At 45.7% G+C, this 18968-nt stretch overlaps 1 protein-coding gene across 1 annotated transcript; it reads right to left on the reverse strand.

Moving 5' to 3' along the window:
• Positions 1-2369: 2369 nt before the first annotated feature.
• On the reverse strand, positions 2370-6007 carry LOC143830465 (uncharacterized). Its single transcript, XM_077322997.1, has 4 exons — positions 4032-6007; positions 3479-3562; positions 3218-3301; positions 2370-2938 (listed from the first exon to the last, which is right to left on the reverse strand). Exons 1-4 carry the CDS (start codon positions 4651-4653, stop codon positions 2439-2441), a joined length of 1290 nt encoding a protein of 429 aa, XP_077179112.1. The 5' UTR covers positions 4654-6007; the 3' UTR covers positions 2370-2438.
• Between the last annotated feature and the right edge of the window lie 12961 nt (positions 6008-18968).

Consider the following 18968-nt stretch of genomic DNA (forward strand, 5'->3'; position numbering starts at 1 on the left):
CCAGGAAACCCCACCGCCACCATTGAGGGCGTGCGTGTGCCGGCGTTGGTCCTCGGGGACGGAGCCTACCCATTACGACGCTGGCTCATGACTCCCTACAAGCGGCCAAGGACGGACGTGCAGAGCCACTACAACCTCAGTCACTCCCGGGCAAGGAATGTAGTGGAGCGTGCCTTTGGACGTTTGAAGTCACGGTTCCGTTGTTTAATGTCACGACTCCATGTACATATTGACAATGTGACTCCGCTGATAATCGCATGTGTGATTTTGCACAACATATGCGAGGACAAGGGACATAACATCCCCTTCCCTGAGGACGAACCTGAACCTGTAGTCCTTCAGGATACACAGGACATCCCTGAAGCAAGGAGAAAAAGGATATATGCTGAGGGGTGCAAGGTTCGGGACGCCATAGCCACCCACATCTACAGAAACAGGAGGCGTGTTTAATTGTTTTTCCTACTCTGTTGTTGAATAAAGTTTTGTGTTCTTTGTTTAACCTTGTCTTGTGCGGTTTGTGTACTTTGCCAGCAAAAAAACGGGGATTCTCTGGTCCAAAAGCACTTTGACAGCCCTAAATGCTAACTCCCCACTGAAATTGACAAACACAATACGGAAGCGCTGAATGGGGAAAGTTCGGGGAGGCGGGTAGCCAGGAAGTATTGGCGACCCCTGTCAAACCGGAGGATCAATCCACTCATGTTCCAAGGAATAATTTTATTGGTGGGCAGCTTTGATACATTTAAAAAACGGGGTGGTCGATCGGAGCAACGCACGTTCGTTCCCTAACCGTCATTCCGAAGATGCCGAAGCCACGGAAGGGCTCCTTCTGGCAGCGCGCCGAGGCTGAGGCACTTCTGGAGCTTGTGCTACAATCAAAAAGTGTTGGCCGCCTAATGGCCAGCACCCATTGCCACACCAAGGGTGCCTACCTGGTGTTGGCTTCAAAGCTGAGGGAGAGGGGCTACGTCCGGACCTGGGAGCAGGTCCGGACAAAATTCAAGCGCCTTAAGCTGGACTTCCTAAACAGTCTGGAACAGTGGGGGGGGATCCCGCAGCCAAGTGGGAGGACGGTCTTCCACGACCAGATGGTTAAAATATGGGAGAAGGCTGGGAAGCCCCCCCTGGACATGAGGAGGCATATGGGTGAGTGCTGCCCTCGTTGTGTTTTGCCCTTAAACATGCATGGAATGACTAGCTGCCTCTTTCCCCTACTGTCCCCAATGAAATTCGAGAAAGTATTTATATGCTGTCAACCCCCTCAGACTTAGCCAGCCAGTACTGTAGAACCACTTTGGTTATGCGCTTAGACTCTAACTGTGGTGTGTCCACCAGCTGTGTTTCATCTCTGTTTTGTGTGCTTTTAATTATGATTTGTCTTTTTCTTTGCCCAGCCACACAATCACCATCCAAGCTGGCAACAGCACCTGAGCGTGAGGAGGGGGAGGAAGAGGGACCTTCCACCTCGGGACAGGCTGCAGGTGAGAGTTTTATGCCTGTGCGGGAGACCCATGTGTGTGTACCCCCATGGAGCCATATGGGAGCCTGCTGTGATGCTCCCATTTGAAGTGTTATTAAATTCTTTGTTTGATTTCTATAGCTGAAACTGTGGAGGCAAGGCTGCGTGCCATGGAGGCCAGAGTTACTTCCCTGGAGGCTCAAGTGGCAGAGCTGAAAGGGGAGATTGAGCAGCACAGGCAACAGAGGGAGGCGGAAGAACGTAGGTTATGTTCCCCACTGCCCAACTCATCTCACACTGTGGCTAAGGCCACTTAAAAGTGTATGCATGTAAACTAAAGAAATTTGAAAATATGTGTGGTACTAATGTGTACTTTTTCTCCCTCCCCACAGTTAAGAAGAAGGAGGACGAAGAGCTCTTCCGGCGCAAAGTTAGGGGGACCGTGGGACGGCTGTGCAGGAGAGTTAGGGCGATGGAAGGGGCTGGGGAGGGGAGCGGTGGGAACTGAGTTTTGTTTCCTGTTTGTGTTTTGGGGTAGGGGTTGGGGGGGGGGCTCCAAGTTTCATTCCCTAATGTTTTTCCCCTGTTAAATGTATACCTTTGTTAAAAAAAATAGGTTTTCCAGGGGGGTGGGGGGTGGTGGTGCTGGTGGGGCTCCAAGTTTCATTCCCTAATGTTTTTCCCCTGTTAAAATGTTGTTTAAAATAAAATGTTATTACAAATTTTATAACAAGACTCCAGTGTGACTTCTTAAACTCGCACATATTTAACCCCACACCACACTCCTAAAACTCCTTGAACTAACACCCCTCCAACCTCCAACCCACACAGCAGTACCACAATATACACAATCACTAGAGAGGCCGCTTTCAGCCTTGCAGATTCTACAGTAGGGTACACAGAGACAGAGTCAAAAATATAAACTTTATTCAACAAACAACAAAACACAGATAACATGAAATAGAAAAAGTGGGCAAAACTAGGAGGGGGAGTACTTGTCTGCTGGTTTAATTTTTCTCTTTCCGAGAATAGTCCTCCTTCTTGTTTGGGTGGAGGCATTCTGAGAGGGAGTTGGTGGGGTGGGTGCTGGAAGTGGTGGTGTTGGTGTGGGTGGTGGTGGGGGGGCGATTTGTGGAGGGTAGGCCCTTTCCATGACCGCTACTGCCCTCTCCATGAGTCTCCTTATCAGTCGCACCTCCTCCACGCCTTCGCGTAGGATTTGGTTTGTCTCTCTAAGGACTGCCCTCAATTTTCTCCCCTCCTGGGCAATGAGTGTGAGCATGGCTTGGTCAGCGGCCGCGGCACGCCGTGACTCCTCATAGCAGTGCTCAAGGAGCCTCTCTCCCACGCTTGTCAAGACGGAGACGCGCCTCAGCCTGCCGCGTTCCCTCGTAAGCCTCTCCTCTGCTGGGAGCGCACCTCTAGGTGGTGGGCTGCCTGGAGGCAGGGGTGGTTCCTCCTCCTCATCTGAAAGAACCTCTGTTGGCAAAAAATGAGAAACAAAACTGTTAGTAACATCAAAAAAGTCAAAACACACCATGGTGGACATGGTGTCCTTTTTTGTCCCCGTGTTTTCCTGCCAAGAATTTAAACAATCCCCGGTGAGCACATGGCTATTGTTTGTTTGCCCATGTTGTGCTTTTACTTTTGCCTACTTTCACAGCAGGACTCTCAACAATTAAAAGGGAGCACATGGTTAGTGCCTAGCGACATTGTCCTGCAGCTATGGCTCGAAAGGAACGGGTCATGCACGCTCACCATCTTGAATCTGTATCCGCCTGCGCCGGGCAGGAGGTCCAAGCACCCCAGGCTGTTCCTCCTCCTGTGTTCCGGGTATGAAATCTGCAAAAAAAGGAAAAAAAAAAGATCTAGGACCAAAGGGTGGCAAAGCCAGCTTCAAAGCCTACACCAGCAACGCAGAGGGACTCTCTTCTTTCTCTTAGCAGTGCTGCTGCCCTGCACAAACAGAAAAGCACAAAGCAGTTAAAACAGCCCCCCCCTATTTTTACTAATACTTACCAATGTTAGTTGATGCCCCCGAATCACTATCCACGTCAGGTGCTGCTGGAGACTCTAGGGGCCCCGTCCCTGGCAACTGTGTCTCTGTGGACAAGAGCAGAAAATAGTGAAAAATGAGCAAGCATACACCATGAACCACAAAGCAAGCTCCCAAAGTAGTGAGCCAAAGTACTGCAGAAGGCCTATGGGCGAGGCATGCAGCAAATATTTTGGGGCTGTGGGTTAAACATGACCGTTTAAAATACTAACCACATCAAGCACTCCACAGCCAACCATCTTATTAAATCTTTTAAAAATTAAAATTAAATTATAACATTAAAACCGTTTCAAATAGTAACCACAGCAAGCACTCCACAGCCTACCTTCTTTTAAAATCTTTTAAAAATTAAATTATAAAATTATAAAATTAAAACCGTTTCAAATAGTAACCACAGCAAGCACTCCACAGCCTACCATCTTATGCGTTGCAACGAACACACGAGAAAACGATGCCCAAACGTCAGAACACACATTTGCTCAAAAGGAAATATAAAATAAAAAGAAAATCACTTACCGGAGGCAAGGGGCGTTTGCTCAGGAGCCTCCTCTGGCTCCCCAGGAGCGATGGCGATCAGGTCCAGCGTTACCGATTCCGCGGCTCGTTGCTGGACGGGGGGTGGAGGGCGAAAGCTGGACGAGGTTCCCTCGCCGGGATCCTCCTCAGCGGGTGGTTCCTCGACCGGGGCAGCCGGCTTCCGAACCACCTTAAGGCTCCGGCCGACGCGCTTCGGCCTGCCGGATCCTTCCCCGTCCCCGTACAGCTGGCGCTGCTCCTCGAAGTAGGGGCAGGTAACCTTTTCGTTGCCGGAACCCTTATTATGGTTCACGGCACGCATATACTCTGCCCTCATTGTCTTGGTCTTCGACCGGCATTCAAGGCCGGTCCTGTTGTGGCCCAGGGCGCGCATCTTAATAGCCACTTGTTCAAAAACCTCCCTATTCCTGTGGGAGGACTGGAACGCGTCCTGGATTTTCTCCTCCGAGAAAATCCCGATCAGGTCCCTGATCTCCGCGTCCCTCCAAGTAGGGCCACGGCCGGTTGCAGGGACGGACGAGGCTTGAGAAGACGATTCCATGTTGCTTTCGCTAGTAGCTGAGCAAAATGGTGGTGGGAGGTGCAGGGTGCAACGGATCATATACCTTCCCGCACACAAAGACAAAGGGACTAGCCGGCTCCTGATTGGTGGAGGGCAGCAGGGGACACGCACATTGGCCACATCAGGTCACATGTCACGTTCAAAACTCCTCGCGCGGGAACAGGATCTGCTCCTAATGGCCAGATTGGCGCCCTTGTTGTTTGACTTAACGCATGCGCGTATTCGTTTACACGCGAGAAGAGCAGTTTGAACATGCAGCGGGAGCCATTTTAGGAAAATGTCCGCCATTACACAAACGCATGCCGGTGTTCAACCGAGAGCAAGTGCGGCAGTACTCGGCAGTTCCCCAATAATATTCACCAGCCACAGCATAAATCAACCAAACATGACATGTTACTGGCGTACGTTCGTTGGCACGCTCAGAGGAATGTTTTTTAAAATGAACGGGGGACGGCGACTCCGCTTGCCGGAGGTCTAGCCGCCAATGGAAGGGGTTGTCCGCACCCAAGCACAAGCACGCACCGGGAACCACACAAAGACCCACTACACATAAGCCGCCCCTCATGATATCACCACGAATCATGTCTATTGAACCCCTGTAAGCTAAGCAGGAGACCGCGAGCGGCGACCGTTCGTTGGCACGCTCAGAGGAAAATTTTTTAAAATGAACGGGGGACGGCAACTCCGCTTGCCGGAGGTCTAGCCGCCAATGGAAGGGGTTGTCCGCACCCAAGCACAAGCACGCACCGGGAACCACACAAAGACCCACTACACATAAGCCGCCCCTCATGATATCACCACGAATCATGTCTATTGAACCCCTCTAAGCTAAGCAGGAGACTGCGAGCGGCGAACGTTCGTTGGCACGCTCAGAGGAAAATTTTTTAAAATGCTCCCTGTACGTTGACTCCGCTAGGACTGGCCGATGGTAGACGGGGTTTTAAGCTTTGGGCAAATTTTGGGAACGTGACGGTGTGTGCCACTGTGCTTGTGAAAAACTCTTGTGGTGTCCGGGCAGAATTTCCGAAAGTGATCGTGCTTGAAAGCCAGTCGCTGTCCCGTTGCCTCGTAGATCCCCGCTCGCTCGGAGAAAAAAAAAATGGCGAACAGTTCGCCGGAAGTTTGGAGGACAGGCTCGGGAGGAGGGACTTTGAAGAACCCGCAACAATGGTAACGCACAGGTCTTTAGCGCTAGTGTTGCAGATTGGTTGCAGGAGTGTATCGCTATCCGGAGGGTGAATCCAGTTTTCTGGATTCCCCTAGAAGCGCTACAACGAAGCGCTTTTGGCGGTTCGGTTTCAGGATTGTTGCAGATTGTTTACGACGTCGTGCGTTATGGCAAATTAGTAGCGTTTTCAATCAGCTACCATTGTGCTATTTTTAAGCCGTGGGAAATGCCCCTCATTGTTATCCTTTTCCCCTTTCTTTTCTTTCCTGACCAACTTTACCTTCAGAAATAAGGGAAGTCTGGTGTACTACATACATATAATTAAAAATCAGAGAGGAAAAAATCAGCCTAGTGTCCTACTAACTAATTACACGAACACTCTGATAAGATGTCATCATAAATATCTAAGAACTCTTTGCATTAGTTTGAAGTCACAGAAATGTCAGGCTCTTATAATGAATTTATTGGGCTGAACCTGAATATATATATAAAATCCCAGCACCAGTTAATAATTCTATATCTCTGCCTTCATTTTACACCTGTCTTGAAAGCAAAGAGCAGTGACAGTTAATAAGTAAAATGGTGCAATGAACTTTGCTGTGCTGTTTTGCCGCAAATGTTACTTTCCTTAGCATTAATTTTGATTACTGTGTTCTGGCAACATAAATCAGATCTGAGTTGCATAGCTCTGATTTCATCATCAGGCCCTTCATAACCATTTAGTGTTGCAATTCATATTGTGCAGTAGCCAGGAAAGAAAAGAGAGAGGATTAAAGGAAATATTAGGGCTCCTGCTAGCATGCTTCAGCTGGTTCCAGCTTTTTTACAAACATGTGCATTGCATACACAAAACTTCTTTCATTCTTATCTTACAGATTCATGTTGCATGCCTATAGACATGGTGTTCCCATGGAGTAATAGGAAAGGAGTGAAACAACAAGCAATGATTAAGTAAGCGAAGAAGTGTTACTGTCACTGTATCCCTCAGAACAAATTTTCAAGACAATCTAACCACTTCCAATGACAGCAACAATGCTTTTTAGAATCCTCCTCCCTGGTCAACGATATGAAAAATAGAGGGAGTTGTGGTGCTGTTATCACAAAGTAAGCTCGATTTGACATAGTGGAGCTGTTTTTGGTAAGCATATCTAATAGGACAAAGTTTGAGTTCAGTGGCAAATTTAAAACCAACAACTTTTACTTGACTTGCAGAGGGTGGCCTTTCACAACTTTTTAACTATTGAGAAACCCTTGAAACATTCTTCAGGCTTTGAGAACCCCCAGAAGTGTCATGATTATTCAGAATATGGTTGAGAAGCATAGCTGTGTACACACCCATCTGAGGCCCCTTCCCTTCCTATCCCCTCCAGGCCCATCACTGGCCATTGGGGGGGGGGGCAGGTCCAAATGACCATATATGGTCATGCCGCCTGATAAATGTTTAACAAATTTACAAAATACATAAAAAATTAAGTCCTATTCATTTGGGAAACCCTTCCAGGGCCATCAAGATACCCCAGGGTTTCACAAAACTCTGGTGGAGAAAGCCCACCCTAAGTAAGTGGAGATGAATGTTCTCTCTTTACTCTTGTTTTTCCTGTTCCACAAAGTTGCTGAGAATTTGATAGAAGTCCAGATATAAGACAGAATGCATCTAAACAGGGTCAGGAGAGAGGTGTGGGAATGCTGATCCCTACAACCCAGCTATGTTTCAGAGGCTGATACGAACTGGAGGCAATGGGAGGGGGGGGGGGACGACGACAGGTAATTCATTGTAAGTATCTTGTTCCAGACAAAGCAAAAATTCCAGAGTCAGCAGGAAAAGGAAATAAGGAGATAACTGGAACTGAATAGTATTATAACTGCCTTAATATGAAAGCACCGAAGCTGACACAGCTATAATCATAACCCTCAAAAGTTCAAAATGAAGATTACTTTTAAAGTTATAATAAGACTTTGCAGTTATCAGATAGAGCCTGAACATTAATACAGGATACTTCAATTGCATTACAAAGGGTGCCTTTGGAAAAATAAGAACTATAAAAACAAATGCTATATGCTTAGCTCCATGATGTTAAGCTGATTGTGGACATCTGGTTTGAACTTAATAAAATGATAGCACCTGTCAGGCCCAGGTCAGTATGATTACCAATTATCAGGACGGGCAACCAAGATCTACTTCCTTTGGTTGCACTATTCTCAGCTACCACAGCCTTAAGTCCCACGTAAAGGGTTTCCATGGTCTACTAACAGAATGCAACCAAACATCGAATATTATTTTTATTTGCTGACTTCCAATAGTAGATTATCCATATTCTGAGACATCGAAGGTTTCCAAAGTGCATAGTTTAAATTGTAACGTGTGAATACACTAAATACACTTTTGAACTGATACATATAGCATTCCTTAAAGAACTAGTTAACTAGTTAACAATATTTAAAGAACAATGCTTAATGAACTAGTTAACAATAGTAGTGTCTGCAGTTCCCTGCTGAGGGCATATTCACCAGCAGACCTGGGTTTGATGCCACTTAATATCCCTTTTCCAAATTTCCAATAAGACAGTCTGAACATACACAGGGGTTTTGTTGTTGTTAGGTGTGAAGTCGTGCCCGACCCATCGCGACCCCAAGGACAATCTGCAACACTAGCAGGAACGTTCTGTGCGTTACCATTGTTGCGGTTTCTGCAAAGTCCCTCCCCCTGGCTCTCTCCTCTGATCTTCCGGCGAAGCGATCGCCATTTTATTTTCTCAGAATGAGCGGAGATCAACGCACCGGCAAGCCTTCGTTTACCCAGCAAGGCTTCCCCGATTGCAGTCCCTCCCCAGAGCTGTTTTAAGTCACCAAGCACCAAGCACCACACAGCCCCATTTGCTGGTTTATTTTCCCTTTATTTTTCCCTTTATTTTTACCTTTATTTTTGGCCAAAAATAAAAGCTCGGCAATATTGCTTCCTGGCTAGCGAGTTTTGCCAAGACCGGAAACCTGTGGGAAGCGATAGAAACGCAACTGGATTCCACTACAAAGGCAGGTATGCATAACAACGAATTCCACTATTTTAAATGGCGTTTTTTTGTTCCGCAACCAATTTGCAACATAGATCCTGGTGCGGAATGGCCCTGAGTTTCCAGCGAGGTCAGCCTTGGGTGAAGAGATAAGAAAGGGAATGCAGGATGAACCTTTGAAATGCAAGGAAGAGATGGGAGGGGCACTGGCAGGGTCTAGGGCGGTGCAACAACTCAGTGGGAGATCCGGGAGCACAAGAAATGAAATGAAATGAACCTCAAAAGGGAACCAAAACCTTGGGTCAGGAACTAGGGTTTCATGACAGGTGGGTAGGCCTGGCTCTTCCCTGTGTGCATGGGCCTGCCCCGACATGGCTGCCAATGGCACCCATGGAGAAAAAGGGAAGGTGGAATAATCCATGTTCCCTTGCTGCTGGGCAATGAAGGCCCTAAAGTAAGCCAGGGCTAGGTGGAGTCTAGGCCAGCACTAACATCATGCCTAAATGGGGATTACCCTGCTGCTATGCAAGCACTGGCCTGAACTTTCCACCCCTTGTGGAATCAGCCTAAGAGATTTTTCCTCCCTCAGTGGAAAGCTGGTAGAATTCAAGCCTATGACTGAATGACTTCTAGGTGCTGCTGTTGTTGGCAAGAAACCTCCATTTTGGTTTGACTCTCCCCTCCCGTATCATCTCCATACATCACATCAGGCCAAGGAATGCACTTTCTGACCATTTCCAAGACTAACACAGAAATGTAGGACTGCCTCTAACTACATCATGATAATTGGAATTTAATCAGCAGTCTTAGAAAAAAGTTACCAAGAAACTGGCCTTTATTAATGAATCAGTGAAAAACGCCAGCATGCTTTTGGCTCAGTCAGGTGCAATGGGGAATTACAGTCAGCTGTAATGGAGGCAGAAAAGTTCTGTTTTGTTTCCTTCTGTCAACAGAAACCAAACTTTGGATCCAACCTATATTTTGTCATTGTGAAGATGAAATCATTCTATCTACATGTGACTTATTTAATCATTTCAGAAATAATGTTGGGTACAAATCATATAAATGGCTTTTATGCCCAAAACAATGAAAAAATATTTGTTTTTGGAACTTCAAGTATTCCGCAGAATATATTGGACTATTGTTCCGTATCACAGTCAGATGTGTTACTATATGCCCACTTAAGGATTGAGCATAATCAGTTTTGAAAAGCTCTTTGTGTTTAGAACTACTTCAGTTACTGAGATTGCTTCCGCCTCTTTTTTCCCCATTTACAGTTGCTTCAGAGACAAGAGTTCTTATTGATCAGTGCAAGGTCAACTGTCAGCTAAGCAATGCAAGGTCAGTCACCATCATCATCACCCCAGCCTGACTTGGGCAAGGTGCCTGACATTTCTTGCCCCAGACAGGCCTAGCATCTCTCCATTCCTTACAAGGTGCTTGATCTTTAAACCCGAGTTCTGGGACTGAAATGAAGGCAACTGCCCTTGTGGAGAATGATTATACTTCAAAAACAGCCTCCAGCATTTATTATGAAGATGATCCACCTACAATGTCAAAGTAACTCCAGCCCTTTCTGGCTTCAGGGAAAACATGTCAAAACTATACACAGCTCACTAGCTAACAGTTTCAGGAATGGATAAACCACTATTATAAGCAAAGAAAGCTTAAGGTGCTTTGGTGCCTGAAGCAGAAAATCTAAATTGCTCCTTGTGGTGAAAAAACTAAAATAGTAAACAAAATAATTGACAATGTTTTGTCTTTTGGCGATACCCCCAAATCTGCTGCCTGAAGCAGACTACCTCATCCTTGCCTAACTGTAAGACTGACTGATTAGTAATGAGATTAGGGGGAATGAAGGGCACAGATCAATTAAACATTGCAATAATTTTTCTGGAGTTTTCCAGTGTAAAAAGGTAACCTTGTAACTTGTATTTGTATGTATCTCATAGTACAATAATTTATTACTGGCCATAACAAAAAGAAGATCATAAGATCATTTGTTTCACTGTTGCTCACTCACCCAATTTGTGGAGACCCATCTTCTCGGAGCTTCTCATAGCCCTGGTTTTCAAACTCATGGATATTTTTGTATCATCTGCAAACTTGGCCACTATACTACCAGTACTTCTTACAGATCATTTATGAATAAATCAAATAGTACTTTTTAGATTTGCTGACCGCTGCCAAGGGGTGGGGGGGAGGGCAACCCGGGGCCCGGCGCATGCGCAGCAGCTCCCATGCAAACATAAATGCGTGGACCTGCTGCGCATGTGCGTTTGCACCTGTTGGGGTCGCAAACATGCACACATGGCCGTTTCACGCATGCGCACATGTGCGGGCCTGCAGCGCATGTGTGTTTGTGCTCCCAGTGAGGTGTAAATGTGCATGCGTGACGGCTATGCGCATGTACACATGCGCAAAATGGCCATGTGTGCACGTTTGCGGCCCCACCAGGCGCAAACGCACATGCATGGCAGGTCCACGCATGCACATTTGTGTGGGAGCTGCTGCGCATCCGCCGGGCCCCGGGTCCGAGCATGCGTGTTTTCACCACCAGCGTACTGGCAGCCACGTTTCCCTCTCCCCACCTCCCGCAGAAAGAAGCTTTCTGGGTCGCAAGCTAATCGGCCGCTTTGGTGGCCAATTTGCTCACTGTCTGGCGAGCTTCTCGCTGCAGGGGGCAGGGAGAGGGAGCATTCGCAGCCCAGCACCAAGCGGCAGCCCGGTGGTTGGGGACCACTGATTTAACCAATCTTTTATCCAAAAGAGAATCAATCCTCTTATCTCATGACTGCTATGTTTACTCAGGAGATTTTGGTGAGGTACCTTGTCAAAAGCCTTTTGAAAGTGCAGGTATATAATGTCTACCAGGTCACCAATGTCTACACGCATGTTCTCTTTCTCCAAGTACTCAAAAGAATGGTCAGCCATTATTATTATTATTATTATTATTATTATTATTATTATTATTATTATTATTATTATTATTATTATTATTAACCACCCCTCTCCCCAATGGACAACCCCACAAACTGATTCTAGGAAACTACTTGCAAGGGAATTATCCTCTGCTCATTTTTTTCTCCTATATTGATCAATATCTGCATGAAAATGTTAGGTGAAAGGAATCAGAAGTTTGAAGTGTGGAGCCATCTATGTTTCTTTATTTCTACTTCTGCAGTAAATGATGTAAATCCTCAAAGAATGAGGGTTTGAGTCCAGTCGTATGCCGTGAGTGAGGGACTGAATAAATTGATAGCCTAGACAAGAAGGAAATGATGATGGTAGCTGAGCATAGATTTTGATACACAGGGCATTCTTGTTCTTGAGAAGACACATTCCCCCTGAAGAAGCCAACACATACAGAGTGTTCCTAGATTCAGCATTGTCTCTGAATGTTTAGTGTCAGTAGCAGCTAGAAGAAAGTCTAGTTTGCCAGCTATGCCCATTTATGGAGAAGAGGGAACTTCTTTCAAAACAGTTCATAAGATTTTTGTATGCATGACTTATGTTTCAGGTTTTGACCTCAGGTTTCATGTTTTGACCTCAGCACATAGACTTTCGGATTCGTTAGTAAATACTGTAGGTTAAATTATCATGGCCAGCAAAAGCAGCTTTTAAAAAATGTTTTAAGTTGAGCACTATAGTGCTAAACCAATTTACTAACACAGAATACAAAGGCAGTTTGAAAAGAGCAGCGACTGTTGTTTTGCACTCTACTACACTTTTTTAATACTTGAAAAATAACCTGACTACAGGGCTTAAACTGTGTGTGAAAAGTAACCTGACTACAGGGCTTAAACTACTTGAAGAACAATTAGCACTGTTAATGATTAGCAAACAGGTGGTTTACTGAGCTGGCAACTATCTGAACATTCGTGATCATACCACACAATTGTGACTATGCTTCTGGTGATGTGCCAGCTCTCTGGTTCGCTCATGGGTGAAAGGGCCCTCCTCACTGAGGGCCACTCGGATGAGCTGCTGTGCTGTCAAGAAGCAGCAGGGAGCCTCTAATTTGCCTACATTTGGACGGCCTTCCTCCACTGAGTGCAAATTAGAGGCTCCTTCCCACTCCCTCCTCCCATTTTGATCACATGAAGATAGATACAGATTGTTGCTGTTAGGTGCAAAGTCGTGTCCGACCCATCGGGACCCCATGGACAATGATCCTCCAGGCCTTCCTGTCCTCTACCTTTCCCCAGAGTCCATTTAAGTTTGCACCTACTGCTTCAGTGACTCCATCCAGCCACCTCATTCTCTGTTGTCCCCTTCTTCTTTTGCCCCCAAATGCTCCCAGCATTAGGCTCTTCTCTTCTCATGAGTCCTTCCTTCTCATGAGGTGGCCAAAGTATTTGAGTTTCATCTTCAGGATCTGGCCTCCTAAGGAGCAGTCAGGGCTGATCTCCTCTAGGTCTGGCCGGTTTGTTCGCCTTGCAGTCCAAGTGACTCGCAAGAGTCTTCTCCAGCATCAGAGTTCAAAAGCCTCAATTCTTTAACGCTCGGCCTTCCTTATGGTCCAACTTTTACAGCCATACATTGCAACTGGGAAGACCATAGCCTTGACTAGACGCACTTTCGTTGACAGGGTGATGATGTCTCTGCTTTTTAAGATGCTGTCTAGATTTGCCATAGCCTTCCTCCCTAGGAGCAAGCGTCTTTTAATTTCTTTGCTGCAGACTCCATCTACAGTGATCTTGGAGCCCAGGAAAATAAAATCTGTCACTACCTCCATTTCTTCCCCATCTATTTGCCAGGAATTGAGAGGGCCGGATGCCATGATCTTCGTTTTCTTGAGGTTGAGTTTCAAGCCAACTTTTGCACTCTCCTTCACCCGCATCAAAAGGCTCTTTAAGTTCCTCTTCGCTTTCTTCCATTAGAGTGGAATTATCTGCCTATCTGAGGTTGTTGATATTTCTCCCTGCAATCTTGATCCAATTTGTCACTCATCTATTATTATTATTATTATTTCGATTTATTTCCTGCCACTCCCAAATGGCTCGCGGCGGGTTACAATGTCTTTAAAAACCCATTAAAACTCCCATTAAAAGACTTTAAAATGTCACAACATGGCAGCACAATAATAAGATCCCCTTCCTACCCCCATTCCTAAAAAAGGGGGGGTGGAGGAGAAGGAGGTCAACGATGTTCAAGAAGCCTGGGGGAGAGCAGTCGATGTACCCCGGCAGCCCCAGCCTCAACCATAGACCTGGCGGAAGAGCTCCGTCTTGCAGGCCCTGCGGAACGTTAAAGGGTCCCGCAGGGCCTGCAGCTCATTCCACCAGGTGGGGGCCAGGACCGAAAAGGCCCTGGCCCTGGTCGAGGCTAGGCGTGCTTCCCTAGGGCCTGATGTGGGCTTCCCTAACCCTGATGTGCTCCGCATACAAGTTAAATAGGCAAGGCGACAGTATACAGCCTCGCTGAACTCCTTTCTCAATTTTGAACCAATCAGTGATTCCATGCCCGGTTCTCACTGTTGCTTCTTGACCTGCATATAGGTTTCTCAAGAGCCAGATAAGATGCTCTGGTATTCTCATCTCTTTAAGAACTTGCCACAATTTGTTGTGCTCCCCACAATCAAAGGCTTTACAATAGTCAATGAAGCAGAAGTAGATGTTCTTCTGGAACTCCCTAGCTTTCTCCATGATCCAGTGTATGTTGGCAATTTGATCTCTAATTCCTCTGAGTGCAATGGTGTGGTAGTTTGAACATTCTTTGGCATTGCCCTTCTTTGGGATTGGAATATAAACTGACCTTTTCCAATCTTGTGGCCACTGTTTTCCAAATTTGCTGGCATATTGAGTGTAGCACTTTCACTGCATCATCTTTTAAGATTTAGAATAGTTCAACTGGAATGCTGTCACCTCCATTAGCTTTATTGTTGCTCAGACTTCCTAAGGCCCATTTGACTTCACCTTCCAGGATGTCTGGCTCCAGGTCAGTGACTACCCCACTGTGGTTATCAGGGATGTTAAGCTCGCTCTTGTATAGTTCTAGATACAGATATAGAAGCATAATTGGCATAATTTTGACCACGTGAAGTTGGCAGGAGGTAAGCTGCATGGCTCCATTACCAGTCAGCATGCCTTCTTGCTACTGGCTGCCTGCTCTGCAGAGCCTGCACCAGTGTCTGCCACCCAGGATGCATGGGAACACCAACCATGGAGGGCCTGAAGACCTGCCCCACCTTCTTGCCAATGGTGGGAGCTTTGCCTCCTCCACAGATACCCAGCCAGCCTTCACAGCCCCTGTTAAGTAGGCATCTGTGGAATGGCAGCCTTTCCTATCCCCTTGCGGAGGTGAGCAAACCCATCTATACCTCCCTGGCACAAGTGGCTGCATCCACTGCAGGTGTCCCATGGCTGTTTGCTACCTTCTCACCACTGGTGGGGGTGGGGGTTGCCTTGTATTCTGACCTGCTCTCATCATTCCCTCCAGCCTTATGCAGCAAGAGCTGGCAGGGTGGGGGAGGCTTGCCACAGGCTCCCAGCCTGCTTTTAAAGCAGGCTTCATCCTAAGTTAATTATAAGGTATCTCTAGTTGCAGCTGACTTATGGTAACCCCTTGCAAAGTTCTCAAGGCAAGAAATGAATGGAGGCAGTTTGCCATTGCCTTTCTCTGTGTAGCATAGTGGTCTTTCTTGGTGGTCTCTCATCCAAGTCTTATGTGGCTTTAACTTTGTGTGTATATGTGTGTGTAGGCCATTCAAGAGGACTGTGGTCCAAATAGGCCTGTTATCCAGGATGGTTAAAACAAGTGTGGTTGGGCAAGCCTGAGAAGTAAATAATTTTGTATATAAAATAACAGGAACAGGGTATGGTGAAGTGTGCAGGAAAGAAATAATCAACAGTCTCCCCATCAGACAACAGGGGACTTGTGTGTAAGAAACAGCAGGGAACGTAGAATGCTGTTTGCCATGGGGAAAACATATTCTTTATCTTGGTACTACAAATACTTTTGTTTTACATGTGAATCCCATCATAAATCAATAGAATTAGCAGTTACACATAATGGATGATGTGAGAGGTCAGAGGTTCAAACAGATAAGCAAAATCATACCTAGAATAGTTTAGATCAGTGGTCCCCAACCCCTAGTCCGGGGACCAGTGCCGGTCCGTGGATCAGTCAGTACCGGGCCGTGGCTCCTCCTCATCCTCCTCCCCGGCTGCTGCTTTGGGGGTTGCCCTGCCACTTTGCTACTGGCTCACCTTTGGTGCTCTCTAGCGGCCACCATGGCTGGGGCTCCCCCTCAGTGCGGCACTGCGCAGCTGCTGCTGGCAGCGCCCCCCACCGGGCAGTGGGAAGTCAGTGGCACCAGCAGGCAAGCAAGTGGAGCAGGGGCTCAGGCAGTGGCAGTGGTAGCGACAGCGACGTCCCTCGGCAAAAGTCTACCCCCCCCCCCTTGGGCCTCAGTAAAATTGTCAAGCGTTGACCAGTCCCCGGTGATAAAATGGTTGGGGACCACTGGTTTAGATGAAGGCAAATGGTTATCATCTTGGGCCCATCCACTTGCATAGCATCCCATTTAATTTATGCCATCATGTGCCAGCAATGTCCTTCTATTTTCTTTATTGGAAAAACATGTGGATCTCTTTGTGAAAGAATCAGTGAATGTGAGGGGAGGGAGGAAATGTCTTAACAAGCAAACCATGTAGTCATGCACTGGTTCTGTTAGACAGGCAAATTTCATTTCCAAGCTCTTTTCTTTCACAGGTTGATTTGTTTGTTCCCCGTGAGAGAAAGTGATGGGACCAGTAGAGACCCAGTGATCACTGAAGCCACAATGAAGTTCAGCAATGAGAAATATTAAGATAGGTAGCCATGTCACTCTGTCTAGAGCAGTAGAAAAGAGCAGGAATCCAGTAGGCCCTTAAACACTTAAAAAAAAATTGTGGTAGAGGATCTGAAGAAGTGAGCAGTGATCCATGAAAGCTGCCACAATTTTGTCTTTAAGGGGCTACTGTACTCTTCCTCTTTGCTACTGAGAAATATTGTTCCAAAACATATTTCAAGAATAGCAGGTATTTGGATTAAAAATATTTTCTTCTTAATGCCACTGTGTCTCCTGAAATTTGACAAAAACGGATGTCACATAGCAAAGTCTGTATGTATACTGCATTTGCCCCAGTACCATTAAAATAGTTATCTTCCTTTTGCTATGCTGATTTGTTAAAAGCCCTCATTAATTAATGACCAGACAAGCAATTGTTCTGCCAGCAGAGGCTGCTGGTGCCACGTAAGTTGTGTTGCAGCTTGGACTGAAAGATAAATGTCCAGCTAAAGTGAGAAGAATCACAAACTTAACTGTGTGTGCATCTGAAAGGTTGTGAGGATCTTCAAAAGGAAGTAACGCTTGTTCATTGTTGCACTGTGATTTCCAAAGTGAAACATTATGAAAGGGCAAATGCCTAGGAATTCCATGTTGTATCACAAGCATAGTGTCAGGGTGTGACAAGCCTGGCGTCTTAAATGCAGTGTTGGTGAAGTCTTTAATCTAATTCTTCAAACAGGAAAAAAAAATGTCTTAGACACAACTGCTACTTAGCACACCCAAACAAAATACAACAGCACTATGTCCATCATAGAATACATTGCCCTTTCGTTCCCACTGTGTTTGGATCTGACTGGAAGTGAACAACCATTGTTTTTCATTATTCTGTAATGCATATAAATTAAGTTTGGTAAGAGATAAGGGAGGCTGGCCCTATTTATCAACCAAGTCTGCATTTAATCTACCTGCTGCACAAGTTTGGTCACATAAAATGACTGCTGTTTTCAGGGGTTTGCTTAAGAGAAACTGAAGAGGAGGAATGAACTCTAACTGATATATTATATGAACATTTTACATAGAATCATTGGTTCTTGAGGGTCCCTGAGACCTATCCAGAAGCTATACAAAGCTAATATGTCCATCACCAGTTATGCAACATCAAATAGGCACAGCCACATACCTTCCATACAGAAAGAAAAAACATATGCAATGCAGATAGATTTCTATGAGCATATGCTCAGTTCTTAATGTTAAAATCAGAAATAATGATGGGATTGGGCAGATGCTTATTTAAATGTGCAAATGTTTATGCCTTTTACAGCATTCATGATCTGCCTTTCTAAAGATGATGCAAGGCGGATGACTATTCTCTGGAGTAATCGTTGCATCATATATCTCTTGATGTGTGCTTGCCCAGCCCATCAGTTTCAAAACTGGCATATATCTGAGCAGATACTATAGGACAGCCTTTTCCAACTTTTTGACCAGTGAGAAACCCCTAAAACATTCTTCAGGCTTCAAGAAACCCCAGAAGTGGTGCAACTGTGCAGAATTTGGTTGAGAAGCACAGCTATGTACATGTTCACCTAGGGTCCCTCAGCTATGTGCATGTTTGCCCATAGCTTACTTTCAGCTTTCACTGAAGACTAGTTTGTAAGGCTTTACTTTGAATTCTGTGCCTGTACTCTACACTCCCCCCCCCCATTTTTCTATTAGGAATCGCAGAGTATATATTCTGCCTTCCAATGAAGAAAAACAGACATGTGTCACAGTGCTAATTTCTTTCTTTCTTTCTTTCTTTCTTTCTTTCTTTCTTTCTTTCTTTCTTTCTTTCTTTCTTTCTTTCTTTCTTTCTTTCTTTCTTTCTTTCTTTCTTTCTTTGTGTGACATGGTTTGTGTCTTCTTATTAGTCAGTTTCAGACTGGGTGTGTTTTTTGAAATATGATAGAAATTGTTCTTTCTGTATATACTCTTGGGTAGCCATCTTGGCAAAAAAATAATGGCTCTCCCCCTTTAATCAGTATAAAAGCTCTCCCCCTTTAATCAGTATAAAAGCTCCATAATTGCTTACTTTTTCCACCATGTACATTTTGTGGGGTGTTTTAGAGGCAGGATGAGCCTAGTGATTCTTGTGGTTCAGTCCTTTGCATGAAAGAAACCCAGTGGAGACAAACAGGACAGTGGAAAGAATGGGGGAGTGATGGGGATCTGTGCAGTTGCTAAAATGGGAAGGGGCAATAATGCCACATTTGTGGGAAGGTGCTTCCTACCCCTTTCTGCATGTGAGAATGCACACACACACACAAAACCAATTTCTGAGCTGTGTTGTCTTTAATTTTGAAAGACTCTTGACTGTCCCTAAGTCTTTTTCAATATTTTTTCTCCAGTGATCCAAGTTTAGCAA

The sequence above is a fragment of the Paroedura picta genome, chromosome 2 (assembly GCF_049243985.1).
Source record: "Paroedura picta isolate Pp20150507F chromosome 2, Ppicta_v3.0, whole genome shotgun sequence".
In the NCBI taxonomy this organism is placed as follows: domain Eukaryota; kingdom Metazoa; phylum Chordata; class Lepidosauria; order Squamata; family Gekkonidae; genus Paroedura; species Paroedura picta.